This window comes from Primulina huaijiensis, chromosome 10 (assembly GCF_012295235.1).
Source record: "Primulina huaijiensis isolate GDHJ02 chromosome 10, ASM1229523v2, whole genome shotgun sequence".
In the NCBI taxonomy this organism is placed as follows: domain Eukaryota; kingdom Viridiplantae; phylum Streptophyta; class Magnoliopsida; order Lamiales; family Gesneriaceae; genus Primulina; species Primulina huaijiensis.
In genome coordinates, this window is record NC_133315.1 from 1162375 (window position 1) to 1187590 (window position 25216).

The 25216-nt window shown below is 32.0% G+C and overlaps 1 protein-coding gene across 4 annotated transcripts; it reads right to left on the reverse strand.

Annotated features, from left to right (window-relative positions):
- Nucleotides 1–12551: 12551 nt before the first annotated feature.
- LOC140985650 (uncharacterized) lies at nt 12552–23296 on the reverse strand. Of its 4 annotated transcripts, none has more exons than XM_073453526.1 (5): nt 23256–23296; nt 14559–14703; nt 14322–14403; nt 13500–13616; nt 12552–12890 (listed from the first exon to the last, which is right to left on the reverse strand). In XM_073453526.1, exons 2-5 carry the CDS (start codon nt 14699–14701, stop codon nt 12840–12842), a joined length of 393 nt encoding a protein of 130 aa, XP_073309627.1. In that variant the 5' UTR covers nt 14702–14703; nt 23256–23296; the 3' UTR covers nt 12552–12839. The 4 variants fall into 4 exon arrangements, with proteins under 4 accessions (XP_073309627.1, XP_073309623.1, XP_073309626.1 ...); XM_073453522.1 differs by lacking the exon at nt 23256–23296 and adding an exon at nt 14821–14866; XM_073453525.1 differs by lacking the exon at nt 23256–23296 and adding an exon at nt 23123–23186 and having other exon boundaries at nt 12554–12890.
- Nucleotides 23297–25216: the final 1920 nt, after the last annotated feature.

Consider the following 25216-nt stretch of genomic DNA (forward strand, 5'->3'; position numbering starts at 1 on the left):
CAAAATACGACTCGTGAGACCGTCTCACACAAGTTTTTGCCAAAATTAAAATTTACTTGGTTTTTAAGTCGACATTAATTGAGAGTCGAGTCGATTCGAATTTGATATAATTTACTACTGAAGAGAAATTATATTTTTGATCTTTTAACTTACATATTTTTATTTTTGATTGATCACTTTGTTAGTTAATTTGGTTTCTTGACCCAATAATTTTCATTTTTTTCTATTTTGGTCCTTTTAATCAGAATGCTGATGTGAAACTGAAAAACAATGACGTATTATCGAAAAATGCTAACATGACGAAGAACATTGCATGTTTATGTTGGATCTCGGTTTTCTACGTGCCCAAACGCAGCGGAAGTTTAAAATTTTTATTTTATTTTGAAAACAAAATAATTCTTTTGGACACTCGTATGGTTTTCATGAATTAAACATGCATAGGATGTTTAAAGAATTATACCTTTGTGAATTAAATCACTGGACTCCAACTAATCCGGTATAAACGGATTAGCTCTTGTTGATTCCCTACGAACTTTCTTCGATGAAATCCTCCTATCAAGTCCACGACTGGATGGTATGTTCCTCTTCCAAATTGCACTAGAAAATTTGGAAGAGATTTTACGTTGGAGACTAAAACGAGAGGCGGCTCAACCTTGGAAAGAAAAAACCAAAGAGGCCAATTTTTTTTTCTTTTTGAAAGTGGGAGACGTAAATCATGTGGTGGGGTGGGCTAGGGTTTTGTAATCAACATGTATTATTTATAATTAAATAATAGCCTAATGACATGATTAACATTAATGGACTTGATTTAATTAATTGGGCTAGTCCAACTAGTTTAATTAATTTAATCAAGGCCTATTAAAACTTTAATTATTTATTATGATGGACTTGTACTCTTACAAGCCCATTAAACATACCCACCTTATTTAATTTATTAATAAATAAACTCAACTTTTGAGCTTAATAAATTAAATACATTATAAATTCAACATTTGAATTTATTATTTAAATTATAAATTCAACTCATTGAATTTTTATCACTTCCAAAATTTAATATTTAATAAACCCAACATTTGAGTTTAATAAATCATATTCTCAAATTTTATAAATTCAACTACTTGAATTTATTCTCTCAAAATTTAATTATCATAAATTCAACTCCTTGAATTTACTATATAATATAAATTCAACTTCTTGAATTTATTCTCTCAACGGGAACAAACAATCCAGTACTTGTGTGACCCTCAATGGTTCAGGGATACAGCTAGCCGTGGGTTCACAACTCTTTGTGATTCAGGACATAATCCTTTATTCGGGCTTACCCTATTTAGCCCCATTCTTTTCATCAACACCTTGATTAAGAATGTCAGAACTCATTTCTGATTGCACCCATCGGATCATGGTAAGAGCGTCTAGTAGCATCGCCCCATGATCCCCTAGGTATCACTGATAGTGCCTGCAAGAACCAGTCGATTATGATTAACGTACAGTACGGTCCCTTCATCTCATATATCCCGATCGAATCTGCAACCATTGGTTCATCGAGGGTTGCATATTAATTCGATAACTATGTGATAACTATAATAGTGGCATCGCGTGTACTATTGGAGAACTCCTTCTTCAATGTACATCTCATACTCTGGCCAGAGATTCCATGCACTATTATTACATTAGATCACATAGGATATCCACACCCGTAGGTGAGCGGTGAATCCCCGACTACAATGCACTGGCTCCTATATGTGTCGCAACTATACCCAACCTCGCCACCTGATGACTCTCCTGGAGTCGGTAAACGAGTCAAAGCACAGCCCTAGCATATAGAGCCTCAGTGTTGTCCCGGGTCGTAAGGACTAATGGTGTACAATCATAACCACGGACTTATCCTCTCGATGAATGATAACCACTTGGAAAGTCCGAGGGAGGGTTGTTCGGTATAATCATCATATGACTACCCATCTGTATGTTTGGACATCTCTATGCCCTTACCAAGAAACGCAGTACACAACATCACAGATGCTAGTCTCGAGCTCAAGCGACCTTTATCCATGTTTTAGGCGGCTGAATCGACTAGGAACGAATTTAGATCATACAGTGTTTACAAATGAGTTTCAACATCGAATTACGATTCATTTGTATTAAAGTATAATCAAGGTCTTTATCTATGTTTGAAATCATGGGTATACAGATAAAGAAATAACAAACCATGAAATAATGAATTATATTAAAATAAAGATTGTTCTTTACAACTGAGTCAATAAAATCCCTAGTCAACAGTTGACTTGCAGGGCATCTACTCTAACAATCTCCCACTTGCCCTAGAGCCAACTACCCATAAACTTTAATCCCATTGCTTCGCGATGCTTCTCAAACAATGGTCCTGGCAAGGGCTTCGTAAGTGGATCGGCAACGTTATCTGCAGAGGGGACTCTTTGGACTGATATGTCTCCCCTTCCCACAATCTCCCGGATGATGTGGAATTTCCTCAGTACATGTTTGGATCGCTGATGAGACCTTGGTTCCTTTGCTTGCGCAACGGCACCAGTGTTGTCGCAGTACACCGGGACTGGATCAACTCCGTTAGGAATAACGCCCAACTCTTGGACAAAATTCCTCATCCAAACTGCCTCTTTAGCTGCAGCAGATGCAGCAATGTACTCAGCTTCAGTGGTGGAATCCGCAACGGTGTCTTGCTTGGAACTTTTCCAAGATACAGCCGCACCATTAAGCATGAATACAAAACCAGAGGTCGATTTCGAATCATCTACATCACATTGGAAGCTAGAATCAGTGTAGCCTTCCAATTTTAATTCTCCACCCCCATAGACCATGAACAAGTTCTTAGTTCTTCTCAAGTACTTAAGAATATCTTTCACGGCCTTCCAATGCATTGGACCAGGGTTCGCCTGATATCTGCTTGTAACACTCAAAGCGTAAGCAACATCAGGACGTGTCGATATCATACCATACATGATACTACCAATAGCTGACGCATATGGAACACGTGTCATCATCTCTATCTCTTCTTCAGTTTTGGGACACATTGCTTTAGATAGAGTAACACCATGACACATTGGTAAGTATCCTCTCTTGGACTCTTCCATAGAGAATCGCTTAAGAATGGTATCGATATAAGTGGCTTGGGTGAGTCCCAGCATCCTCTTCGATCTATCTCTATAGATCTGTATTCCCAATACATAAGATGCTTCACCCATGTCCTTCATGGAGAATTTACTGGCCAACCATACTTTAGTTGATTGCAGTAATCCTACATCATTCCCAATGAGCAGGATATCATCAACATAAAGTATTAGGAATGTCACTGCACTCCCACTAGCTTTCTTGTACACACATGGTTCCTCGGGATTCTTAGCAAAACCAAACTCTTTGATAGTGCTATCAAATCTGAGGTTCCAACTCCTTGACGCCTGCTTGAGACCATAAATTGATCTTTGAAGTTTGCATACCTTATGTTCACTTCCTACTGATGTGTATCCCTCAGGTTGAGACATATAAATTTCTTCTTTGATGTCTCCATTGAGAAATGCAGTCTTTACATCCATTTGCCATATCTCATAGTCATACCATGCTGCTATGGCTAGTAGTATTCTAATGGACTTAAACATAGCAACTGGTGAAAAAGTTTCCTCATAGTCAACCCCTTGCCTTTGAGTATAACCTTTTGCAACCAGTCTTGCTTTGAAGGTCACTACCTTTCCATCCGCCCCAAGCTTTCTTTTGTAGATCCATTTGCATCCTATGGGAACGATTCCCTCAGGTGGATCCACTAATGTCCAGACTTGGTTTGAATACATAGAGTCCATTTCTGACTGCATGGCTTCAAGCCATTTGGTTGAATCAGTATCAGATATTGCTTCTTTGAAATTCATTGGATCACATCCAACACAAGGCTCATCATGGCCTTGTTCATGAAGAAGTGTATATCTGGCAGGTGGTCTAATAACCCTATCAGACCTTCTAGGAGCTTGTACTTCAACTACTGGTTCTAGGGGATTAGGTTCAACTTCTAAAGTTGAGGGAGTATCTTGAATTTCTTCAAGTTCTATCATCTTGCCTTTTCTATCTAATAGAAACTCCCTTTCCAAAAAGGTGGCATTTCTTGAAACAAACACTTTTGCTTCACTAGGATGATAGAAATAATATCCAACAGAATTCTTTGGATATCCTACAAAGTAGCACAAAGTGGATCTACTATCCAATTTGTCTCCCACTGTCTGCTTCACATACGCAGGACATCCCCATATTCTCAAGTAAGAATACTTGGGAGGTTTCCCCATCCATATCTCATATGGTGTTTTATCCACTGCTTTAGTATGGACATTATTCAACAACATTGCCGCAGTTTCAAGCGCAAAGCCCCAAAACGATGTAGGCAATTCAGTGAATCCCATCATAGATCGAACCATGTCCATCAAAGTTCGATTTCGACGTTCAGAAACACCATTCAATTGTGGTGTTGCTGGTGGAGTCCACTGTGAGAGAATCCCATTCTCTTTTAGATAACCCAAAAATTCAGCACTCAAGTATTCTCCACCTCGATCAGATCGAAGTGCTTTAATACTTCTTTGTAGCTGATTTTCTACTTCAGATCTGAATTCTTTGAACTTTTCAAATGCTTCAGATTTGTGTTTCATCAAATAAACGTACCCATACCTCGAATGGTCATCAGTAAAGGTAATGAAGTAGTAATGCCCAAATTTTGTGCTAACACTTAGCGGGCCACAAACGTCCGTGTGGATCAAATCCAGTAGACCATGTGCACGTTCCACGTTTCCACTGAATGGAGTTTTAGTCATTTTTCCTTTTAGACAGGACTCACAAGTTGGTAGAGAATTTATGTCTGACAGGTCAAACATGCCTTCTCCCACTAGCTTGTGCATCCTTCTTTGGGAAATATGACCTAGTCTAGCGTGCCATATTTGTGCGGGATTTGGATCTTCTATTTTTCTTTTGTTTGTTGTTGTTTTCGTACGCGCTTGGATATTGTTCAACGGAATATCTTTTAATTTTAAGTTATAGAGATCGTTTGTTAATTCTCCAGTTCCAATCAAACATTCATTCTTGTATAAATTGCAAACACCTTTAGCAAAAACACAAGAATAACCATCCCTATCAAGCATAGAAATAGAAATAATGTTTTTAACCAATTCAGGAACAAATAAAACATCTCTCAAAAACAACTTAAAATTATTGTCCAAAATTAAAGTAACGTCTCCAATGGCAGTGGCAGCAACTCTTGCTCCATTTCCCAGTCTTAGAAAGGTCTCACCATCTCTAAGCCTCTTGCTTCTTCCCATCACCTGCAAATCATTGCATAGATGAGAACCACATCCGGTATCCAATACCCAAGAAGAGGAATTAATAGAAACATTAACTTCAATATAAAACATACCATGGCCAGAACGCTTCTGGGCAAGATACTCCGCGCAATTACGCCTCCAATGTCCAGGCTTGTTGCAGTGGAAACAGATTTGTTCTGACTTGTCAGGCTTTGTGGGCCCCGGATTTGGTTTCTTGTATGGCTTCTTGTTGGGCTTGTTCTTCTTTGGAGGGGCAGAACGTTTCTTGCCTTTATTTGGGGCTCCCTTTTTCGTACTATACGAAGAACCCACCAGAAGAACAGGCTTTTCCTTTTTAATTGTGGCCTCATAATTAGTGAGCATATTGACCAACTCTTCAAGGGTGGCCTCAAGCTTATTCATATTGAAATTAACCACAAATCCATCGAACGAGGCAGGTAAAGACAGCAATAGAATATCAGTCGAGAGCTCACTAGGCATAACCAAGTCGAGTCCCACCAACTTCTCGATGAGCCCAATCATCCTAACACCATGCTCATGGACCGAAGCCCCCTCTCGCAAGCGTGTAGTCATGAGTTCTTTAACAGTAGCATGTCTCTCTGAACGAGTTTGTACAGCATACAATTCTTTCAGATGAAGGTGAATGTCAGCAGCATTCACCGCCTCCTCGAACCTCCTCTGAAGTTCATTCGACATAGAAGCCAACATGTAGCTCTTAGCTTGGAGATCATGATCCCAATGTTTCTCAAGCTTAGCTAATTCAGTCCTACTGATATCAGGAGCCGCCTCCTTAGGTGGCTTCTTATCAAGCACATACGCAATCCTTTCGGAGTTCAGAACAATCTTTAAGTTTCGAAACCAGTCATGATAGTTAGGGCCAGTCAATTTGTTTTGATCGAGAATGATTGAAAGCGGGTTACGAGTAGTCATCGTAAATATACTGAAAATGGAAAAACAGATAATGGTTACTGATAATTTTAAAATAATTCTAAGATATAAAATATGGATTTTTATTTTATAAATTTCCTCCTACTATTTTGACATTTCCACCACCCTCTGATGAAAAAGGGAAATCGTATTTCCTTAGTAGGCACGTAGAGTCCAATTAGCCAATTATAATCCCGAATAATATCAGCCAATTATAATTTCTAAAAGGTAGAATCCAATTGCATCCCCATGCAACCTCCGCGTGTTTTGCCTCACGTTTAATAAGGACCCAATAATATGACGCCGTTTATTTTCACGTGTCAAACCAACCCATCAATATTGAATTATAGTAGACGGTCGCCATGAGTTCCCCCAATAATATGAGCCGAAGTCATGGGAGTTCCACTCAATTCACATCATATGTCCGGTGGAAGTCACAGCTTTCCGGCGTACAGGTCTCCCCAATAATATGAGCCAGACACTGTCCGCGGGTAGCGATCAACATGCAACCACGGTTGATGGAAGGCAAGGAAAAATTAAACTCTTTTAATTTTTACTTTTTCGGTTTGATATAAATTTTGAATCTTATTCAAAATGAGGGATTTTAATTTTAAAATTGTCTCATCATTTTAATTTAAAAATCGCGTGCCACGAGTTTGTTTGTTTGCCGGATTCATGCAACTATATTATTTAATAATATACATACATGCATACTACTATATATCACATATATCATAATATGACATTCAACAATAAATAAGGATGATCGATCGCCAACACTATTGGATCCATGTGAGCCATACATGGATCCAGGTCCAAAACCTAGGTGAATGCAGGGATGCAAATGCAACTATTACAAAAGCTTCCAATATTTTACATGTCTTCATCTTGATCATCGGGCCCACCATCTTCCAGTCTTGATCTCCCACTATTTCTAATAATTACATTTGAATAGCCATGGCACATAAGGGATACATCTCATGGGGGTGGGAACGGGCCATAAACCAGGCCCACTTTAATAATATCAAATATTATAAAAATGAATAAAAACAGTAAAATATCCTAACATACACCTAACACATTGGTCAAGGCTCTCGATCATCCTTCATGCATTTAATATCAAATATTAACATCAATTTAATTAANACGGCTCTGATGTCACATCAACAATCCAATAAAAAAATAATAAAATTGAAAAAAAAATATAAGTTAGTTGATTAAAACTGTAAATTGATTGATAAAATGACTAAAAATAAAAGACGTGGAATTAAATGACGAAAAATGTGTTTTCTCGTATTGATAAAACCTACTAAGTATAAACATATAGATGAGACAACTAGAGCTAGGGCTATGCATGTATTTGAATCGTGCATGAAATAATTGTGACACCACTGTTAGGTACTTAGGTTAATGTCCCTATGATAAATGTATTAAAAAAAATTAGAGTTTAAAAATTGTGTTAAAATTATGGTTATTTTCATTTCATTATAGTATGATGTTTATCGACTGTCTGATACATTGAATGAATCTCACATGCATCTTATATTTAGTGACGACAATAAATAAATAAATATTAGGAAAAAAAATATTCGATATAAAAAAATCTAAGGGAAAAATGGAATGCTTGATGTACATGCATGGATTGGATAAAAAAAAACCCATTAAATTAAATTAAATTTTGAGCGGTAGGAAGTCAATTTCATACTTAATAGTTGGTGATATTCATTATAAGGGCAAAATACCAAATTCCTAATTTTAACGATATGTCTACAATATCCAGCTATGTATCAACAGTATCCAACGTCATGTAGTGATTCTCGAAAATAAAAATAAATGTCAAAAAGCAAAATCAAATTATTACATCAAAATTTGATTTTATATCTAATATAATTTAAATAAGAAAAAGACAAATACAATTGTTGTTAACTATTTGTCTCCACTAAAATAAAACCCGTAGTTGATATATTTTAGGTACCAATTATTTTATTACAAAGGCCAAAAAATACTTAGTTGTAATAAATTCGAGTCACTAAATGTTTGTGGCTCAACCGATTCTGGTAAGTACTATAATGCTATTCGTTAATGTTTGTTAGCATTTCTATTTCCCACGAGTGAGACCCCCCCACGTGCTGTGTCCAGTCTGTCGACCACATATTTACTATTATCTTATTTTATTTAAATAGTCAAAATCAAAATAAAAACATAAATTTAGTTCCGTGAATTTTCACAATTTTAATAATTCATCGTTATGACACTGTATAAATCAGTGCAAAAAATAAAAACATGGGTCATTAGGCTGAATCAACATGGGTCTTGGTCCATACACATGCACCACTATTAATCATGAGTCGTTAGGATGGTCCAGCATGAGCCCTAGCCCATGTCCATGCACCGTCACTCATAAAATATATCACTCCTGGAAAGTGGTTTCTTTCGTCTCTTCTAAGACTTGAATCCTGGACATCCAGACATAAGTACTTAGATTGTTAAAGTGTTGATATAAGTAGATTGAAATTAAACACTTGTATGCATTAACTGAATTGTGGATCGAGTTCTTGCTAGCATAACGATAATACACTAATGCTAGATCGATTGATGACAAATTAATTTGACAATGGGATTCATAGAACGTAACCAAATTAAAATTAAAGTTTGGATATTGGAGAACTGTAATAAAAATGAATATATAAAGAGGCCTAATTAACGTAGTAATTATATATGACTCGGATATTATTGTAAAGCTAGTAATTAAAAAATCAAAATTTTGGAAATATTTAAATGAATATTATATTTTAAAATTGATACAATTGTTAATTACGAATCTGAAAAATTTTACTGGGAAAAAACTTTATATAAAATTAAACTGATGCTAATTATAATTTCAATTTTAAAATTAATTCAGATTATTCAAAACCGGTTAAATTTGTACTAAAATCCATATGTTGAAATTCTAATTGCAGGACTATGGGCTAAGAGTCTATGTATATTGATTTGAGCTGGCCCTTATTCATTTCCTTTTAGGTTAAGTTAATTAATAAGTTTATTTTTATATACATGTAAATTTATTCTTAAATATTATTTTTTTAAGTTTAAAAATAAATTATTTTGTGTCCATTACCAAAAAAAAAAATCTTGATTAACTAGTGCAAAATACTGATGGTTATTTCCCATTGTCATTTTTTGACAAAACCAATAACTCGAATTTAAGCACACGACAATTCGTCCGTCGTTTCTCATGACAATGCGACTCAAGTGGTAATAATATTTTTGAAGGAAAATTTTAAAACCTATTGGCAATCATAATCCACATTTGTTATACATAATCATGTGTCATTAGGTTAGGGTTTCTTTTTAATGAAATGGTGACAACTATAATAGACCTAAAACTTTAGCAATAATGGTGCAAATTGGTGTGGTTTGTTGATAGCAATTTTGTGCACAAAAATAAGAGATTGTTTGCTACCTACTAACACATTATTTGAGCGAGCAATTATATTTTCTGTAAATAAATCTAAAGGAAAGAAATGGTTTGAAAGAAAGGTCCTACTAGAGACAATTCTCTTTTTTAAGTAGGTATTTTGTTAGACGATTTCACATATCTTTATTCATAAGACGAGTCAATCATGTCCATATTTACAATAAAAAGTAATATTTTTGACATAAAATGTGAATTTTTTTTTGAGTGATCCAAACAGAATATATGTCTCACAAAATAGACAAGTGAGACAATCTTCTGATGTATTGTATTCTACAAAATGATTATGTGTTTGAATATTAGTATTAGTTATATATGCGTGACCTACATACGTATTCATACTCTATACTTGAGCATAATGTACTCATTGCATGTGTGCAATCCTCCTTATCAATTTATTAAATTTCTTTTTTAAATTTAGTTGTTACACTTAATCTTGAATTCGAGACATCTTCTCAAACTTGGGATCTTATGGTACATTCGAAGAAATATATGAATTTGAAATTCATCAATACAAAAATATTCTTAATTAACAAAATATAATCTAATAAAATATATAACTTAATTAAAAGTATTAATTTAATTAACTTTCGGTTTTTTCGGTTGGTCAGTTTTTGAAAATAAAATCCGAAATCGAACCATATAAACTTTATCTTTAACATTTATATCCAAGTTTAAAAATTCTATTTTTCGGTTGAATTCAGTTTAGATTTATGGTTTTTTTTTTTAATCCGAAGTTTGAACATTTCTAATTAAAACATGACAACCTTTCTACTAGACAGATTATATAAACAAGCTATGAGAAGAAATATCATTTTTGAAATCGTTAATAAACAATTATTAAAATAACGTATAATTTTAATTTAAAAATAATAATGTATGTATTAATTTGGGGTGAAAATACATCGACTATATTTTAGATTTTTGTAGTAAAAATTTACATTTTTATTGATAACTTTAATATAATATTTAACCGTCTCATATGAGTTTTTATGTTCAAATTTTTTTAACAAAAATCAAGTATAAAAAACTTATATATTATATATTTATATTTAACTCATCTCAATATATATGTCAGCGCCCTTGTTTTGAAGAGCTAATATTTGAATTTTATAATAAATTATACATGAAATTTTAATTTTTTTTACTTGAATACTCGCTCGAGATTCCCCAAAACATATACAAAGAATGGTGACGAATAATATATATATAATATTTTTGAATAATTTATAGCTCATTTAACCACAAAATACCAAATTTAAAATTTTAACAACAATTATAGAAAACCTCTCTACAATTTAAAACTAATAATCCCATTAATAATAATAATAATAATATATTGATGGTACTAAACTCAATGATGTCAGGCCACGCCCGACCAGTGAGCCGCAAAACATTAGTTACGGGACCCACTGTTACATTAACGTCGTAATTAGTATTTTTAATAATCCTTATTTGCTTGTTCTTAAGAATAATATATACTAGTAATTCTACACACGCGGTGCGTGTGTGTACAATTTTTTTTATAATTATCGAGAGGTTAAAGTCAAATTTGAAAAATTATCGAAGGATTAAAGTGCTATTTAAATTGTTGAAATTTAAAAAAAAATACAAAAGTGAAAAAAAAAAGTGTTTGTTAAATTTTAAAAGAAATAAAAAAAACAAAAATTTAATATTGGTATTCTGTAAGGGCAAATTCGGAAAAAGAATTTTGGTGTCTATTTTGTCTCTATTAGGAGCANTTCAATTTTGTATAACAGTGACTTTTTTGATGTTGACCCTTTGTGCTGTTTTTCATTTACTCAAGACATAATGTACTTTATTAGTTTGGAGTTATAATATAATTGTTCCTCGGAGTGCATTACAAAAATATTATAACTTAATCTTACATGTCAACTTAAAATAATCATAGTTAGATCAGAAGATTGGTTTAGACGTGATGAATAAACAATCTCAACAATTTCAAAATTAACTCGGTTGGGTTAGCAACAGTAAGTTGAAGTTCTCGTCAGTTAGATATCTATAAACCAACAGATATGCACCACAATACGAAAATAAGTTCATTGAAATAGTTGTACACTGAAAATGACTAATAAAATGAATAGTTGAGCTATCACACTGATATAAAAACAGAAAGTAAAATATACAAATTTGTTTCTAGATTTTCGGAGATATGAAAAACTACTATGTCATGCCTTCTTCCACTCAGGAAGGATACACTAGAACACTTAGGGGATTACAAAAAATTTACGAAAACCCGATTCAATAGGACTTATTTTTTGCCAAGTGAAACTCTTAGAATACTTCACAAACTTAAACTAATGATCAATAAGACTCTTACTGTCAATTAAAATTATTTTCAAAACAAAATACTAAGCACAAATTGATCTTCAATGATTAGATAAAAAAAACTATTAGATGTGTGCTGAAGATTTTTCTTGATAAATTTGGCTCTCAATAACTTGATAATGTTTGATGATTCAGAAAGCCGTGGATAGACTTGAAAGCCGTGGGTTTGTTCGAACAGTCGCAATATTAACGACGATTATATGATAAACCATCGCTTACTTTAGTAGGCGACGGTTTTATTAAAAACCGTCGCTTCCGTCGCTATATTAGCGACGGTTTATCCTATAACCGTTGCTAATCCAACCACTTTTTAAACCGTCGGTAATCCAACCGTTATTTTGTAGTGAATTATGATTTTGGTTGTAATTTAACGGTAAATTTTACATTCTATTATTTATTATATTACAATCTAACATAATATATTTTTTTCGAAATTTCATGATTCTATTATTTATTATATTACAATCTAACATAATATTTTTTTTCGAAATTTCATGTAGCAAAACTATAACTAAAATTCTAACAATTATTACCAATGTTGGGTACATTAGAATTAACTACAAGCCTTGAGACTCAAAGCAAATTACAATGCGGTATTGTATTCCACACTAGATAAGATAAATTGTTCCACAATGGTATTGCGTTCCAATCCTATAAAGGCGACTATTTTTAGTACTTTCTTTCATCTGAAACTGTCGTTAATAGAGTAGTAATTCTTCAAGCGTGAGATTTCGAGCTCGTATCTATAAATAATTAGTGCCACTCACCTAGCCACTTCCATCGAGCTGCCCTTGCGATGCAAGGTGCGCCATGTATTGCTACAAAACCACAAAAAACGACAGTGTTGACGACATATCGAAAAACTTAAAGAGGTAAAAAAAATGCAGTAATTCAAGTAAATCTCCAACACCCTGACCTCATAATTCAATTGTAATTCAATCAATTGATCGTAAGATGTGGAATGTAACAGACACCAAACCCATTGCTTAGGAAAAAACTCGTTAAATTAGGAGAAAAAAACAAAATCTCCCCCAACAACATTTGGTTTTATCCAAATCTCAATAGATATTCTATATTGCTGCATTTCTTCACATGACATACAACAATCACAATTTTAACTTCGCATACGCTATGATTGTTTGGTAATCCGAATACATTGTTGTACAGCATACAAGCATGCCTAGATTCATAATATTCATGGTTTTTTTTAATCATATTCCCTCTCAACTAATGCTAATGCCAGGTTGAAAGCAACACTATACAGATCCTTCGGAAGAAATGTCATACGAAAATAGAACAAATGCAAACTACTCATCACTTTTCATACTTCATTAATTGAAATCTGCTAGAATTGTCACAAAATACTTAAGAGCAAAGGCTATGAAAACAATATGAAACAGACTGACTGTAACACGTAACCAGCTTACAGCATGATACGCATATGGAGATTTTCCTTGGCGTTCAAAATGCTTAGCCAAAATGCACCATTCAATCGGTCCCCACTCCTCTATTTCAAAGCAATTCCCGAGCGCAACTTTGTATAGCTGTCAGCGAATCAAAATTTCAAGAGAACATCAGCTTGAAAAAAGAAATTTGGAATTGCAGGACTATAATATAGAGCAAAAGCCCATTTAAAATTTTAGTGAAGCAAAGAGCACGAGAAATTCTAGATGAAAATAAGGAAAGAGCGCACAATTATGCTTTAGGAGAAAAGTACTGGCATCAGGTTGAAGACAATCAAAATCGATCAAGCAGGTTCAGTCTAATTCATACATTAATTCAATATCTTCTGCCAAAATATCAACACCACATCACAAACTAAATAAAACCCAGTTAAACAAATCAAAAGAAACTCAAAGGGCTTAGATTTACGCACAACAAAATTTCTTACGAGTCTTACCAATTATCTATTTTTCTGATTTTTATTTGTCACCATGCATGCTGCCTGACCGAGTTTCTGCATAACCATGCACTGGTCTTACTTATGTACAAAAGATAGATGCCCATGATCCTTTATTCAATCGAATCCTTCATTTTCATCCCCGCCTCCCCGGTTTTCGATACATACAAACATTCCAACAATTTAACACTCATCAGTCTCAAATTCTAATTTTATCTCCAGAGATCGATGAAATCTCCAATCCCAAGAAACGTATCACCGACTACATGCCACTAAAAATGGGTAAAAAAAACAAGAAAATTTTATGGTTTATAATCCATGACACATCCGAATAATGTAACTAACTGACCTTAGTACTGTCTACGAGAAGCTCAGTCCCAGCCGGATAAGATGCATAGAATTGGTCTGCTCTTGAGAATCCAGCTCTAGTCCTGATTATACCAAAAAAACAAAGAAAAAGATAAAACAATGGTATCCCCTCAAACTTTAACCAGACTTTCCGGAATAGAAACCAAAACCCAACCATAAAATAGATATTCAAATAAAAGCAGACAAACAAAGGATCCAACAAATGCGATAAACTCACGTATTGTTAGTGTAGGCATAGCTGATGAGAGCAGTGAAGCCGAAAAACCCAGCGTAAGAAACCATTCGGCGAAACTTCTGAATTCTCACAATCTCATTCCAGCCTTCATAAAGCCGCCACATATTAAACTTTGGCATGTACATTCCTGAAAGCAACAATTTGGGTTTTTCAGGCAAATAATAGAACATGTGCTCTGCTTTACCGTGACTAAATAAATGCATAAGCTACTCAGTATAACAAAATCAATTTGGTGTAAATTAACTTGGGATGAAACAGGGCGAGGACACAAACATCAGTGGCAATCAAGATATTGGTTTAAAGGAATTTAACAGGAAAGAGTAGAAGAGAATTAGCAGAGGAAACCAACCACCCAATACCGAAACCCCCTTTTCTTTTGGGTACACATCGAATGAATGAGAAGAACCCTAAAATTGATTAAAACAAATCTTCAAAATCCACCCAAATCTTCTTGCGTCGATTCACAATCAATTGAACGAAACTTAGGGTCAATAAAATGGAAGATTTGTTCGATTTATTTAAAATTAATTAATATAAAAATAAAATTTTAAAATATTCCTTCATACATATGCTCGAGATTAGGTGAAATATTTTAGGAGTAAAATCAATATATTTGAAATAAAAATTAATAATTTCACTTTTTTATTACACAAATTATAAAAATGATATTTTTACAGTTAAATCAAGGATGAATTGGAGAAAAATACATCTGTCTACGGATTATTTAAGATTCAGTACCCATCAGTTTTTTTTTGTATTTTAATACCTAACAAAAGACCAACTTAACTTTTACTACATGTTTCATGTATTTTTACCTTTTTACCCTTTTAATTAATAAAAAATTATATAAATACCAATTTTTGTTGGTCATCTTCTCTTTCCACTCATCATTCCCGATGCATTTGGATGACATGTAAATTGAATTTAAATATTTTTTATTTAAAAAAAAAACAAATTCGCAACTAATTGAACTTTTAGAAATACTTAGTTTTACTTGCGAAATACTTAATTTCAATTTTAAAATACTTGATTTAGTAAATGAAATACTTAGAATGAGTATTAAAATACTGAATATTCGAATATGCAACGCAAGTTCACCAAATGCTCGCATTTCCATCCAAGATCCATTTGGATGACATCTTCATTTCATTTAATTATTTTTTTATTGTTAAAAAAACAAATCCGCAACTAAGCATTGAACTTTTTCAAATACTTAGTTTTACTTGCGAAATACCTAATTTCAATTTTAAAAAACTTGATTTGGTAAATGAGATACTCATAATGGGTATTAAAATACTGGATATTCGAATATGCAACGTAAGTTCACCAAATGCTCGCATTCCATCCAATATGCATTTGGATTACATGTTCATTTCATTTAATTATTTTTTTATTTTAAAAAAAATTCGCAACTAAGCATTGAACATTTTGAAGTACTTACTTTTATTTGCGAAATACCTAATTTCAATTTTAAATACTTGATTTGGTAATTGAGATACTCATAAAAGTTAATAAAATACTGGATATTCTAGTAGACAATGTAATTCCATCTAGTGCTCGCATTTCTATCCAACATACATTTAGATGACATGTACATTTCATTTAAATATTTTTTTAATTTTTAAAAAAAAGCAAATTCGAAACTAAGTATTGAACTTTTTGAAATACTTAGTTTTACTTGCGAAATACCTAATTTCAATTTTAAAATACTTGATTTGGTAAATGAGATACTCAGAATGAGTATTAAAAAACTGGATATTAGAATATGCAACGTAAGTTCACCAAGCGCTTGCATTTCCATCCAAGATGCATTTGGATGACTTGTTCATTTCATTTAATTATTTTTTTATTTTTAAAAAAAAATAAATTCGTAACTAATCATTAAACTTTTTCAAATACTTAGTTTTACTTGCGAAATACTTAATTTTAATTTTAAAATACTTGATTTGGTAAATGAGATACTCAGAATGAGTATTAAAAAACTGGATATTAGAATATGCAACGTAAGTTCACCAAGTGCTCGCATTTCCATCTAAGATGCATTTGGATAATATGTCCATTTCATTTAATTATTTTTTTATTGTTAAAAAAAACAAATTCGTAACTAAGCATCGAACTTTTTCAAATACTTAGTTTTACTTTCGTAATACCTAATTTCAATTTTAAAATACTTGATTTGTTAAATTAAATACTCTGAATGAGTATTAAAATATTGGATATTAGCATATGCAACGTAAGTTCACCAAGTGCTTGCATTTCCATCTAAGAAGCATTTTGATGATATGTCCATTTCATTTAATTATTTTTTTTTTTTAAAAAAAATTTCGTAACTAAGCTTTAAAAATTTTTAAATACTTACTTTTGTTTCCGAAATACCTAATTTCAATTTTAAATACTTGATTTGATAATTGAAATACTCATAAAAGTTAATAAAATACTGGATATTCTAGTAGACAATGTAATTCCATCTAGTGCTCGCATTTCTATCCAACATACATTTAGATGACATGTACATTTCATTTAAATATATTTTTTAATTTTTAAAAGAAAAAAAAATTCGTAACTAAGCATTGAATTTTTTGAAGTACTTAGTTTTACTTGCGAAATACCTAATTTCAATTTTTAAATACTTGATTTGGTAAATGAGATACTCATAGTTGGTATAATATTACTGGATATTCGAATATGCAACGTAAGTTCACCAAGTGCTCGCATTTCCATCCAAGATGCATTTGGACGATATGTTCATTTCATTTAATTATTTTTTTTATTTTTAAAAAAAAATAAATTCGTAACTAATCATTAAACTTTTTCAAATACTTAGTTTTACTTTCGTAATACCTAATTTCAATTTTAAAATACTTGATGCGATAACTGAGATCCTCATAATTTCTATACAAATACTGCATACTCGATTATGCAACGTAAGTTCACCAAGTGCTCGCATTTCAATCTAAGATGCATTTGGATAATATGTCCATTTCATTTAATTATTTTTTTTTTTTAAAAAAAATTTCGTAACTAAGCTTTAAAAATTTTTAAATACTTACTTTTGTTTCCGAAATACCTAATTTCAATTTTAAATACTTGATTTGATAATTGAAATACTCATAAAAGTTAATAAAATACTGGATATTCTAGTAGACAATGTAATTCCATCTAGTGCTCGCATTTCTATCCAACATACATTTAGATGACATGTACATTTCATTTAAATATATTTTTTAATTTTTAAAAGAAAAACAAATTCGTAACTAAGCATTGAACTTTTTGAAGTACTTAGTTTTACTTACGAAATACCTAATTTCAATTTTAAAATACTTGATGCGATAACTGAGATCCTCATAATTTCTATACAAATACTGCATACTCGATTATGCAACGTAAGTTCACCAAGTGCTCGCATTTCAATCTAAGATGCATTTGGATAATATGTCCATTTCATTTAATTATTTTTTTATTGTTAAAATAATATATTCGCAACTAAGTATTGAACTTTTTCAAGTACTTAGTTTTACTTGTGAAATACCTAATTTTAGTTTTAAAATACTTGATTTGATAAATAAGATACTCATAATGAGTATTAAAATACTGGATATTCGAATATGTAACGTAAGTTCACCAAATGCTCGCGTTTCCATCCATGATGCATTTGGATGACATGTTCAAGGACTTTTCAGCAGCCACAAAGCTTTGAAAGAGAAAAAAAGCTTAGAGCGAAGATTTGAAGATTTCTGGACGATGTTCTTCGAGAGAATAGCCCGTGATAGGAACGAGTAGTATAATCCGTGGATTTACAATTTACAGCGAAATATGAAGTTGGATACACGTCGATAGTCATAGTTCAATAGGTCGAAAGCTATGAGATTTAATAAAACGACATGCAATTCACAATTGATTAATAATTAAAGAGATTTAATTACTTCACTAAGTTGAATTAGTTTGGCATAGCTTGAGAGGGCGTGTTCAATTGGATATGAAATCTCGTCGAAAGCAAAGATAATTGTCGAATGAATTAAGTAGATTAGCGAGGGGTAGGTGAACCGAGATTCCCAACAAATTCATTTCTCATTGAACTTTAATCAATCATTCTAGCTTATTTATTTCATCATTTAATACTTGAACCATTTCATTGAGTTTTTATTTAATAATCGTAGTAGTAAACAATCATATGAAGTATCGCTGCTAAAAATTGAATAACTGAGAATAATAATTGAGAAATACAGTCCTCAGACAATCAAAGTTTTGCTCAATCACTAAGCATGGAACATTTTGACATCGTGCACTTGCGATTATTGAAAGCTTGAATATTATTAGTTTTTACTAAGAATTTTACAATGAAAGTTTTGCTCGATCACTAAGCATGGATTACATATTCATCTTATTTAATATTTTTTGGTAAAAAAATTCTCAAATAAGCATGAAATTTTTAAAGCACTTAGTTTTACTTGAGAAGTACCCAATTTGAGTTTGAAAATACTTGATTTCGTAAATGAGATACTCACAATATGCATTAAAATACTGGATATTCTAATATGCAATCTTTCCATGGAAAATTCATTATGATACTCATTCATATCATTTAAATAAATAAACATAGTTCATTATTCATCATGGTAATCATTCATTATATGCATCAATATTCTTTCATTATACATATTATCAAATTTGAGTTTTCAAAGGGTAAAATCAATTATAAGTGGAATCTAATTATATAATACTTGTAACAGTTTAAGTATCACATTTTTATTTCACGGATCTCATCATCAAAGGCAACTCAATATTGACTTCAAATTATATATTTTGACACCATTAAATAATCGAATTTGAGTATTTAAATGGTAAAATCAAGTATTGGTGTACTCGTATTAGGCATTATTTGTATTAATTTAGGTATCACATTAGATATTTCTCATGTAAAAATAAGTATTTTAAAATTTCAATACTTAGTTGATAAATTTTTTTTACAAAAAAATATTAAATAAGATGAATATGTCATCCAAATGCATCTTCCAAGGAAAGATAAACACTTGGTGAGCTTACGTTGCATATTCGAATATCCAGTATACTATTACATATTATGAGTATCTCATGTATCAAATTAAATATTTGCAATATCAAATTAGGTGCTTCTCAAATAAAAACAAATACTTTAAAATTTTTATGCTTAGTTGGGAATTTTTTTTTCTTTTACAGAAAAAATATTAAATGATATGAATATGTCATCCAAATGCTTATTCCATGGAAATATCAATACTTGGTGAACTTACGTTGCCTATTCGAATATCTAGTATTTTAATACATATTGTGAGTATCTCATTTACGAAATCAAGTAATTACAAACTCAATTTAGGTACTTCTCAAGTAAAACTAAGTACTTTAAAATTTTCATGCTTAGTTGAGAATTTGTTTTTTTTTAATTATTAAATGATATGAATATGTCATCCAAATGTATCTTCCATAAAAATACCAATATTTGGTGAACTTACGTTGCTTATTCGAATATCCAGTATTTTAATACATATTGTAAGTATCTCATTTACAAAATCAAGTATTTGCAAACTTAAATTAAAATACTTGTCATTTAGGGAGTAAAATAAAGTATTGATATACTCGAATTAGATATTTTTTGTACTAATTTAGGTATCACATTTTAACTTCACAAATGACACATAAAAAATCACTCAATATTACTTGAAACTATATTTTTTATATCCCAAAATAATCAAAATCGAGTCTTAAAAGGGTAAAATCAAGTATATTTGAAATCAAATTAGGTACTATTTGTACCAATTTAGGTAGAACGTTTTTTATTCACAAATCTTATCATCAAAAAATATTAAATATTATCTTCAAATTATATATTTTGACATGCTCAAATGAATTTGAGTATTTGAAAGATAAAATCAAGTGTTTGTGAACTCGAATTATGTATTATTTGTATTAATTTAAGTATCACATTTTTGCTTCACGAATATCATCGTCGGTGCCACTTAATATTAACTTAAAATTATATTTTGGCAGCATCAAATAATTGGATATGAGTATTTTCGAGGTAAAATCATGTATTTATATACTCTAATTAGATTCTTTGTGTACCAATTTAAGTATCACATTTTAACTTCACAAATGACACAATCAAAAGTCACTTAATATTACTTGAAATTTAAGTATTTTCTTACACATTTGAAGTATCCAAATAGCCAAATCAAATATTTGGAACCCGAAAATAGGTATGTTATCGATCAAAATAAGTAGTTTTTCTAATTCAACAATGAGTGAGAAACTATGTTTTTTCAAAAATTAGATATCATGAATAAGTCATATTAATGCATTTTCAATGAAAATACCAACAATTATTGAATTTATTGTGATAGCTCAAAGATCCAGTATTTTCTTACACATTTGGAGTATTCAAAGAGTAAAATCAAGCATTTAGAACTCGAAAATAGGTATTTTGTTGGCCAAAATAAATACTTAATCTTATTTCATGTTGAGTGATGACCTATGTTTTTTTTTTAAAAAAAATAAAATGTCATGAATAAGTCATCCTAATGCATTTTTCATTAAAGGACCAACAATGACTGAATTTTATGGTGAATGCTCGAAAATATAATATTTTCTTATATATTTGGAGCATTCAAAGAGCGAAATCAAGTATCTGAAACCCCATAATATGTACTTTGTATGTCAAAATAAGTATTTATTTTTATTCCATGATAATTGAGAAACAATATTTTGTTAAATTATATTTTAAATGGAGAAAAATGATATAATTTTTGTGGATAAAATAATATATTTATTTAAATAATAAAGGGTAAAAATATAAAGTTTGCTTTATGGGTAGTTAAAACTAAATGTATAGATTTGTAAAGTACTGATTTCTAAAAAATAATGGCTAGGTACTGAATTTTAATTGAAACATAGGCATAGACATTTTTTTGAAATTTACCGTTAAATCAATATGTTTGATGTAAAAATTAATACTTGAGTCAAATAAGCACATATCAGAAAAAAAAAGAGTTATACTTTTATTGTGATAATAATAATATATTACAAAGCAATAATTTTGCCCCAAATATTAAAATTCTTCAATAAAATAAAATTATATTACAAAAAAATGTAACATAAAAATTAATATTTTTATAATTTAATATGAAACAACTCAACAAAAAAATAAATACTTTACTAAATCAAAAACCAAATCTAATTTCTAAATCCAAATGATGAGAAGTATTCATGGATATCATGATCTATATATCATTTAGATCTACAAGCTCTAATTTGCATAAGATAAAATCTGAAAATCTAACTTTTTCCATTTGTGTCGAGTCAAATGTTATTAATGAAGCAATTAAAATTCGAACTCGAAATGAGTGAAGAATTGAGCTACTTGAATCTGATCAAATCAAACTGGAGCCGAGTTTTAATCGATCCAATAACGAATAGAGCTCAACTCAAGCTTCTCAACTCACTTACATCGCTAGTATTAATGCCGCAGATGTGGCCATTCTCATAAATTTAACAAAATTATTACTTTTTTAAGAATTCGATATTATTCATAGACTATTATTATATTTAATAATTAAATTAATTATTATTAGATTTTTAATTTTATGATAAATTATATGATGTAAAGCATAGTAACAAAAATTTAAAGTTAAAAAGACAAATCACTACAAAAAAAAGGTTAGCGACGGTTTGGTGGTCCGTAACCGGAGGTCACGTCACCTTCTATCAGCGACGGTTTCTCAATAACCGTTACAAATTAGCGACGGTTTTGTTGAAAAATACCGTCGCTAATTAAAGAGACGGTTACAGACAGACTGTCGCTAATTTAAGCGACGGTTATTGTAACGCCCCAGATTCGATGACTGTCCCTATTGTACCAAGACTAGTCTTTTCAGCGTGACCGTCGCTGATAGAAGGCGACGGTAATTGTAATGCCTCAGATTCGACGACTGTCCCTATTGTACCAAGACTAGTCTTTCCAGCGTGCTTACGTCCTTACTCACACGCACCCTAGGAAACTTCCCAGGGGGTCACCCATCCCAAAATTTCCCCAAGTCAAACACGCTTAACTTTGGAGATCTTATGTGATGAGCTACCGAAAAGAAGATGCGCCTTCTTGATACGAGTAGTATCAATCAAATCTTTTAAGCCATCTTCAACTGTACAGTCCATTACATCGAATAGTCTCGGAATCCCTCTCATTTCGGTGTGAGATCGGTTCATTCATGTTACCTCCACCTAGAAGTCTGCCAGGAGCCGCTCGGCCATGGCTATAGACTCGTTGAATCTGGGACGTTACAGTTATACTTAACCGTCGCTAATTTAAGCGATGGTTTCACAAAAGCGTCGCTATATTAAGCGACGGTTTTTAATGAACAGTCGCTATATTCAGCGACGGTTTTACATAAATAATCTACTACGCTAAAATTCATAAATAAAATACTACGCTAAAATTAATAAATAAAGTACTACGTAAAACTTAAAATTAAATATAAAATTTTCTGTAAAGAAAACGCTTTAAAAACCTGACGTACGCGAAGATATGCGGATCCACGTTACGCTGGAAGATCACGCCGACGAGCAAATCTGCGAAATTAATACGAAAAATTGTTAGTACAAAGTAAAAAAACCGAAACTGCAAAAAAATTGATAGAGTTTCGCTATTACCAGAGAAGAAAGGCGAAAATCGCTGAAGAAAATGTTCGCGAACCTCGGTATATTTAGATACATAGCAACGGTTTTGGCAAAAACCGCCGCTATTAGCGACAGGTTTGAGTTACACCGTCGCTAACAGCGACGGTTTTTGACAAACTGTCGCCGATCTACATCGGCGACAGTTTGTGTAAAATTGTCGCTATTGGCGACGGGTTTTATTAACTGTCGCTAATAGCGACGGTTATTTGTTAATCCGTCGCCAGTGTAGATCGCCGACAAATTGTACAAAACGTCGCTAATACATCGGCGACAGTTTGTGTAAAATAGTCGCTATTGGCGACGGGTTTTATTAGCTGTCGCTAATAGCGACGGTTATTTGTTAATCCGTCGCCAATGTAGATCGCCGACAAATTGTACTAAACGTCGCTAATATAGCGACGGTTATTTGTTAATCCGCCGCCAGTGTAAATCGCCGACAAATTGTACAAAACGTCGCTATTAGCGACGGTTTAGAAAACTGTTGCTACTAGCGACGGTCGAAAAAAACTGTCGCCAAATATTGTATCATGCTGTTTCAGTTGGAAATAAATGTAACATGCAGACTATGTCAAGTTATAGTAAATAAACGACAAGTCTAAATATCGATCTCATAGATACTATTATTTAAGTACTAAGATTTAAATTATTCAATTTAATCTAGGCAAACAATAACAAGTGATTTGATGATAATTTAAACTAGTTAAATTAAATTAAAATATGCTAAATTAATAACTAAGAACGAATTTGCAGAACAGGTTGAAACTTGGGAAATTTTCAAATTCAACAAAATGACCGGGAACACACAACAGTCCAAACTTTGATTATTGTCACGTATTGGAATTAATTAACCACAGATTATTCGATGTCACGATGAAATTCCTTGAATTAACTATAAATCTATTTCTAGAATTTATAATCATATTTTCATTTAACAGTCCAATTATTTCTAATTGAATTTAATCAAACAAAAACGCATTATTCAACAATGGAATCACAGCTGTCGCCTAAAATCGCACATTGAAATCGAATACTATTTCTAGTCGATTTAACCGTGTGTTGATTAATATTTTTCAAGCTAAATTCAATCTATTTTCTTTCGAGTCAAGATCGAACAAAAAACATGCAATTAATTGGCCAAATTAAAAGCACGAAAATTATGCAAACATTAATCAATAACATAAAATTAATTCATAAATAAAATAATCCAATGAATGAAAAAAATCAATCGTTTGTCCTTATCGTGGCCCCGATCACAAGAAAAACTACTCCATGAATTCAAAACTAGAAGAAAATCTAATATTTGAATTCATGAATAAAAATAAGAAAATAAGAGAGGAGAAAATCTCAGCGATGGTGCGCGAATCTTGCTTGTGAAGTGCGTTTCCTCTCGTTTTCTCCAAGCTCTAGCCGCCGCCTTCCAAGTGTCAAAAGCGTTCAAAAGTCCCTTTTCATATCCTAGGTTTTCCTTTTTATATCTCTTTCCAAAAATTCCCCCAAAAATTGTTATTTTCGAGTCCAAATTAATATCCTCCCAAAATCTCCAAAAAAATCTTCGGCAAATCCGAATCTGATATGGAGGGCACGGATCCCGTGTAGACATCCGTGTACGGGTCCGTGTACCTTTTGTGAAATTCTTTTCGGGAAACACTTGACACGGACCCTGTGTAGGGGTCCGGATGGAGGTCCGTGTGCCACTGTAAATCTCATTCTCGGAGGGTAATTGACACGGACCCCGTACATAGGTCCGAAAGAGGGTCCGTGTAGGCACTGTATTTGTCTTCCTTGGACTTCTAAGACACGGACCCTGTACTCTCTTGTGCTATTTTCCTATTTTTTTCGGGTATTTCTGACATGACATTGCGAAGCTTGACTTTCTTTTCCTTTCGTTGCTTTTATCATCTTTTGGTCAAATATGCAAATAGCAATAATAAAAC